At 53.9% G+C, this 6758-nt stretch overlaps 1 protein-coding gene across 2 annotated transcripts; it reads left to right on the top strand.

Annotated features, from left to right (window-relative positions):
* Window positions 1-1243: 1243 nt before the first annotated feature.
* Window positions 1244-5491, top strand: c6h15orf40 (chromosome 6 C15orf40 homolog). Of its 2 annotated transcripts, XR_008810384.1 has the most exons (5): window positions 1244-1376; window positions 1474-1588; window positions 3215-3342; window positions 4979-5158; window positions 5369-5491. XR_008810384.1 is itself a non-coding variant. In XM_056282065.1 (4 exons), the coding sequence occupies exons 1-4, from the start codon at window positions 1266-1268 to the stop codon at window positions 5084-5086; spliced, it is 462 nt and encodes a 153-aa protein (XP_056138040.1). In that variant the 5' UTR covers window positions 1244-1265; the 3' UTR covers window positions 5087-5162. The 2 variants fall into 2 exon arrangements, 1 of the variants encoding a protein (XP_056138040.1); XM_056282065.1 differs by lacking the exon at window positions 5369-5491 and having other exon boundaries at window positions 4979-5162.
* Window positions 5492-6758: the final 1267 nt, after the last annotated feature.

Raw genomic sequence — 6758 nt, 5'->3', positions numbered from 1 at the left:
GGGAGAGGCCCCAGCGACCCTGGGAGCGGGACAAACGGTTCGGATGACGGATGAATGGACGTTATAAGGGAGCACAAGCCGTTTTCTGAACAGTCGCTGCCTGTTCCGGATGCGTAAGGCCGCAGAAATGTGATTCAGAAGGGGCTTCGAGCCGGCGGTTCCTCCTGCACAGGGGTGGCCTGTGTGGCTCCCCGCACCCCACCAGCATGAACACAAACCCCCACCAAGCAGTCACAGTCACACACACGCACAGCGGACCGACCACCTCTGCAGGGAGCACGGTCTGGTTCCCGAGAGGGGGACATGGTCTCATCATGGGATGTTGGCCGTGGGACAACCCCAACCTTGACCCTAGCGTCAACCTGAGTAAAGCATTCATTCATACAAGCAGTCATGAATGAATGAATGAAATAGAACATGTCAAGCAGCAGGATATAACATAGAGATAAGCCAACACTGTGACGTGATGAGCAAGTCCACACATCAGAGTCAGGTGGTCTGCCCTCGGTCCGGCTCGCTAGGTGCTGCCGGAGGCGCCTGGTCCTCCGTACAGCCAGCCAGCCAGCCAGCCTGCCTGCCAGCCAACCAGCCTGCCAGCCAGCCAGCCAGCCAGCCTGATTGCCAGCCAGCCTGCCTGATTGCCAGCCAGCCAGCCTGCCAGCCAGCCAGCCTGATTGCCAGCCAGCCAGCCAGCCAGCCAGCCTGCCAGCCAGCCTGCCAGCTTACCAGCCTGACTGACTGCCTGCCAGCCTGCCAGCCAGCCTGACTGACTGACTGACTGGTTGTTTTGCTTTGCTTTGTTTTTGTTCTTAGCAAACGTACAACACACAGTGGCGTGGCAGTCTCTTACACAATGATCCAGGCAGCAGACAAGGCTTAAAATGGGCACATACATAACAAACAGGAGCAGCAAGAGGTTAGAAGAAAAAAAGGGAAAACCATGGAAATTCAAACGAATTTAACAACAACAACAAAAAGTTGGGAGTAGGGGGAGCGAGAAAAGGTCGCGTCTGCTTCAATGATGCGCATCGTTGACCTTCACAATGACGACGTGACCATGACGCATGCGCAGATGTGTTGTTTGTATTCCGCTGCCGGCGCAGGGTTTGGCTCGCAGGCTTCCGGGTGTTCGGCGTGACGCGTACCGTGGGGACGTGCGAGCCGGATGCGGACGCCGGTCTGGGACGTCTAGTAAGGCGCTGCGGAGTCGGGACGCGGCGGCCTTGCGGCGCTGCGGAGTCGGGACGCGGCGGCGGCGGCGCCGGATGCTCTCCGCAGCACGTTGGGCGGCGTGTATCACACGGTTCCTACCGTGTCGGGCTGCTAGCAGGGGACGCCCGCGCGACGACCCCAGAATGGCCCCAAAACACAAGCCGGTGCGTCTGCGCTGCACCACGTGTCCCCTCATCCCGGTGTCGCGCCCCGCGCCGCGTCTCCTCACCTGCTTCACCGCCATGTGATCTGTTTTGTCAGGGCTTGCAGACCAGAAGCGGAGAAGAAACATGCGGGCCGGTAGCGCGAGACAGGAGCGGGGCGGTGACCATCACGGTGCACGCGAAGCCCGGGGCCAGAAGGAGCTCCGTTACAGGTGGAGTTACACAACTGCCACTTCGTTACTACACGCTCACACGGTGCAGCGCAGGGTCACCGCAACATGTGCATACTTCATATGAGTGGAGAGGATGAGGAGCGGGTGTGAATGTTCTCATTCATCCAGGTCATGGTTAGGCCACGAGGATTGGGTGGTGCAGCTGCACGTGTGCAGCAACAGAGGGGCTCTGCAGGTGGAGTCAGGCTGCAACACACACACCGTCAGCACGGTCACTATGCAGCACAACACTGGCTGAGGGTTTGGACCACATGCTGCAAACATGTCAGTCAACATAACCGGAAGTGGGCCTGGAAACACTGAGCTAGACTAGGAGGCAGCGTGTCCGCTCACAGAGCATCATGTCAAGAGTAAAACTGACTCCCGCATGGCAAAACAAACTGCTGTGGCCCGGACCGTCCCACACCCGACACTTCATCCGGCCCACATACCGCCTGGAATGATGGCACTTGGGCGGCCCGCTCCTGTTGGCCATATTGGGCCAGAACCAAGACATAGCAATGCCGCATGTGCCACATATTTGCCAAAGGTGGCCATATTTGTTTTGTGATATTTGGCCCATATTCACCATTTACCACACGGGGCGCTGCAGGGTCACATCCAGATCATATGTTGCCCAGAGCACCGCATCTTTGCCAAAAAAGGCCCACATGTGATTTGGCACATTTGGGCCATATTTTCTGTTGTGCATGTGGGCCACTTCAGGCTCACATCCGTTTTGTCAGGGCCAGAAGAAGACCACCAGTGCCACATCACTGCCTGAAGTGGCCCACATCCGGATGCTGTTGCGATCGTCTACAGGGAGAGAATTTAAAATCAAGTGTTAAAAGTAGATGGACAATAACAGGTCACACAGCCACCAGGGTCCACGTCAGTCAGGTGCAGGTATCCAAAGGAGTTGAATCAAGTGCAGCTGGACTTGGTATATATAAACTCTGAGTGTCATCAGCAGCCAGTCAGACTAGCTTGGTCTAGTCAGAGAGGCCCAAACTGAGAAAGCCTCTTGGATGAGAGGCGAAACGTCTTCACAGATATATACCAAGTCCAGCTGCACTTGATTCAACTCCTTTGGAGAACCATGACGACCTGGATGAGCGAGAACATTCACAGTCAGGTGCAGGTAGCCACGTGGTACGTCGCTGTGGCAGGCAGCAGTCATGATGGGTAAGTAGGGGCACAGCAGTGATCCTGACAACAGTAAAGTCACTGGTATCAGATGGAAAGTACTGCTGGTCAGATTAAAGGCCTATGTATACCAGCTCCACATTTTTGTCCAAAAATATCACATCGAAACCTGAGTCCAAACTCCGTTTGTCCACCAACTCCAAAAGAAAAGTGGTCCGTCATAAATGTGTTGGGACCAGTTCTGATTTTCTGAGCGTTTACATCTGACAGCCTTCAGAGATTTTTTTTACAGTTATTGTACCATGATGATGGATTTAAAAAAATGCAAATGAAAAACGTGGACTTGGTGGGTGAAAGCCTCAAGAATTATAGACCAAGACTCAGAGACCATTTAAAGGTTTAGGGACACCCGGAGAGAAAATTATGACCCTGGAGCTTGTTAGATTTATTATGAGACAATAATCTCCTTTGCTCTTCCAGAAGTTTCCCCGGAGGCGGTGGGCATTTCCATTGCAGCACCTCCAGCTGACGGAGCAGCCAACACAGAACTGGTTCGTTACCTGGCCCAGGTTCTGGACCTGAGGAGAACCCATGTTGTCCTTGACAAGGTTTCATGGTTTTAGTCTCTTGCCTCTTTTCACAACAAGTAAAATGCTTATTTAAAGCTACAGTCCTGAAACTGCTCTACACCTTTACTCTTGTCACGTGATCTAGATCGGGGGGGGGGGGGAGCAGTCTCATCCAGAAAGGGCCGGTGTGGGTGAAGGTTTCTGTTCCAATCAAGCAGTTACACACCTGAGCTCACTAATCAACCAGTCGAGTCTTTGCTGAGGAGCTTGATTAGGAGACACAGGTGTGTAACAGCTTGGTTGAACAAAGAGCTGCACCTACACCGCCCCCTTCTGGATGAGATGCCCATCCCGGCTGTGGAGCATCACCGGGACAGGCGTTGCATGTACCTACACCGCCCCCTTCTGGATGAGATGCCCACCCCGGCTGTGGAGCGTCACCAGGACAGGTGCTGCATGTACCTACACCGCCCCCTTCTGGATAAGATGCCCACCCCGGCTGTGGAGCGTCACCAGGACAGGTGCTGCATGTACCAACACCGCCCCCTTCTGGATGACATGCCCACCCCGGCTGTGGAGCGTCACCAGGACAGGTGTTGCATGTACCTACACCGCCCCCTTCTGGATGACATGCCCACCCCGGCTGTGGAGCGTCACCAGGACAGGTGCTGCATGTACCTACACCGCCCCCTTCTGGATAAGATGCCCACCCCGGCTGTGGAGCGTCACCAGGACAGGTGCTGCATGTACCTACACCGCCCCCTTCTGGATAAGATGCCCACCCCGGCTGTGGAGCGTCACCAGGACAGGTGTTGCATGTACCAACACCGCCCCCTTCTGGATGACATGCCCACCCCGGCTGGGGAGCGTCACCAGGACAGGTGCTGCATGTACCAACACCGCCCCCTTCTGGATGACATGCCCACCCCGGCTGTGGAGCGTCACCAGGACAGGTGTTGCATGTACCTACACCGCCCCCTTCTGGATGAGATGCCCACCCCGGCTGTGGAGCGTCACCAGGACAGGTGCTGCATGTACCAACACCGCCCCCTTCTGGATGACATGCCCAACCCCGGCTGTGGAGCGTCACCAGGACAGGTGTTGCATGTACCTACACCGCCCCCTTCTGGATAAGATGCCCACCCCGGCTGTGGAGCATCACCAGGACAGGTGTTGCATGTACCTACACCGCCCCCTTCTGGATAAGATGGCCACCCCGGCTGTGGAGCATCACCAGGACAGGTGTTGCATGTACCTACACCGCCCCCTTCTGGATAAGATGCCCACCCCGGCTGTGGAGCATCACCAGGACAGGTGTTGCATGTACCTACACCGCCCCCTTCTGGATAAGATGCCCACCCCGGCTGTGGAGCGTCACCAGGACAGGTGTTGCATGTACCTACACCGCCCCCTTCTGGATAAGATGCCCACCCCGGCTGTGGAGCATCACCAGGACAGGTGTTGCATGTACCTACACCGCCCCCTTCTGGATAAGATGCCCACCCCGGCTGTGGAGCGTCACCAGGACAGGTGTTGCATGTACCTACACCGCCCCCTTCTGGATAAGATGCCCACCCCGGCTGTGGAGCGTCACCAGGACAGGTGTTGCATGTACCTCTTCAGGACTGCAGCTTTAATTTCGCTGCAAACACGCTGATGAACGCTTCTCCCACAGGGCTCCAGGTGTCGGGACAAACTGGTGAAGGTGACGACCTCCCTGAGTCCAGAGGAGGTCCTGAGGAGGCTGAAGGAGGAGTCAGGAGGAGGAGGAGCTCCTTCCTGACAGCTGTGTTGTCATAGAGACACAATAGATGAATGGCCTTGGGGCATGATTTAATAAAGTATTGTGAATAATGTGAGTGACTGTTCATGGAATTTACTCTTTACTGATTAAAAATACACACACACACACACACACGCACACGCACACACACGGCTTGTTGTCATGGAGTCTTTACTGTCCAAGCATGAGGAAAAGTGGAAGTGCTTTAGGTGTCTAGAATGATGGTGATGATGGTGATGATGAAGTTCTTTTATTTATTTACCCCCCCCCTTTTCTCCCCAGTTGTATCCGGCCAATCACCCCACTCTTGCGAGCTGTCCCGGTCCCTGCTCCCCCCCCCTCTGCTGATCCTGGTTTTATTATGTAAACGATCTGTTAGTGTGAAGGCCTACGACTCTGCTGGGCTCCGTTTTCCTGATTTCACTACTCTTGATAATACCTTTTGCGTTAATTGGGTAAAGCAATTTCCAAACAACCCTACATGTACTGGCAACTTGATACCTCATTATATTTTCTCTGAGATTGGAGGCCTTGAATTTGTAATTTTGTGTGATTATAAAATAAAGAAACTTCCCTTAAATTTATATAAATTCCACACACAAAAACTTCCAGCATGGTCTTTAAGTTACAAACATAACCCCCCCCACCCCCAATTGTTTCATTTGCAGTAATCAGCATATTATGTTCAAAAATACATCCCTTCTCTATCTAAGCTGGGTTGACAGTAATATATTTCTAGTAACCCCACTAATTAATCACTAATTAACGTTAATGGGCTGCTGCTGCTGATCTACTCTGAATTCCTTCATGCCTTTGGTATTCCTGTCGCCCCAAAGCAGTTTGCCAAGGTCATGGATGCTATTCCTTCCGCAGCTCTAATTTTCCTAAAAGGGGCAGAAAGACCAGTTTGCTTCCAACACTGGACCCTGAGGTACTCCAGTGGGTAGTGTGTGCCGTCCAAATATCTCCTTGCCAATAAAGCAAGGAGGGTTTCTTCAGAATCACACATCAGTCTGGTCCTGCAAGTCCCTCTCTTCTCAAGTTTAACAAAGACATTCTTCATTGTGTGAAGTGTCGCCAGAACCAATGCTGCCGCTGTTCTCTGCCAGAACCAATGCTGCCGCTGTTCTCTGCCAGAACCAATGCTGCTGCTGTTCTCTGCCAGAACCAATGCTGCTGCTGTTCTCTGCCAGAACCAATGCTGCTGCTGTTCTCTGCCAGAACCAATGCTGCCGCTGTTCTCTGCCAGAACCAATGCTGCCGCTGTTCCGGCACTGTCCCTACACTAACAGAACCAATGCTGCCGCTGTTCTCTGCCAGAACCAATGCTGCCGCTGTTCTCTGCCAGAACCAATGCTGCTGCTGTTCTCTGCCAGAACCAATGCTGCCGCTGTTCTCTGCCAGAACCAATGCTGCCGCTGTTCCGGCACTGTCCCTACAATAACAGAACCAATGCTGCTGCTGTTCTCTGCCAGAACCAATGCTGCTGCTGTTCTCTGCCAGAACCAATGCTGCCGCTGTTCTCTGCCAGAACCAATGCTGCTGCTGTTCTCTGCCAGAACCAATGCTGCCGCTGTCCCGGCAGTGTCCCTACACTAACAGAACCAATGCTGCCGCTGTCCCGGCAGTGTCCCTACACTAACAGAACCAATGCTGCCGCTGTTCCGGCAGT

This window comes from Lampris incognitus, chromosome 6 (assembly GCF_029633865.1).
Source record: "Lampris incognitus isolate fLamInc1 chromosome 6, fLamInc1.hap2, whole genome shotgun sequence".
Lineage (NCBI taxonomy): Eukaryota > Metazoa > Chordata > Actinopteri > Lampriformes > Lampridae > Lampris > Lampris incognitus.
The sequence above is the reverse complement of the archived record's forward strand: the minus strand, read 5'-3'. Positions and strand labels throughout refer to the sequence as shown.

Excerpts from the sequence above, each read along its gene's own strand:
- c6h15orf40 (XM_056282065.1), top strand. The coding sequence starts at position 1,266 with ATGCTCTCCGCAGCACGTTGGGCGGCGTGTATCACACGGTTCCTACCG. Across the intron at positions 1,589-3,214 it reads CAGAAGGAGCTCCGTTACAG|AAGTTTCCCCGGAGGCGGTG; the intron begins GTGGAGTTACAC and ends TTGCTCTTCCAG. Across the intron at positions 3,343-4,978 it reads CCCATGTTGTCCTTGACAAG|GGCTCCAGGTGTCGGGACAA; the intron begins GTTTCATGGTTT and ends CTTCTCCCACAG.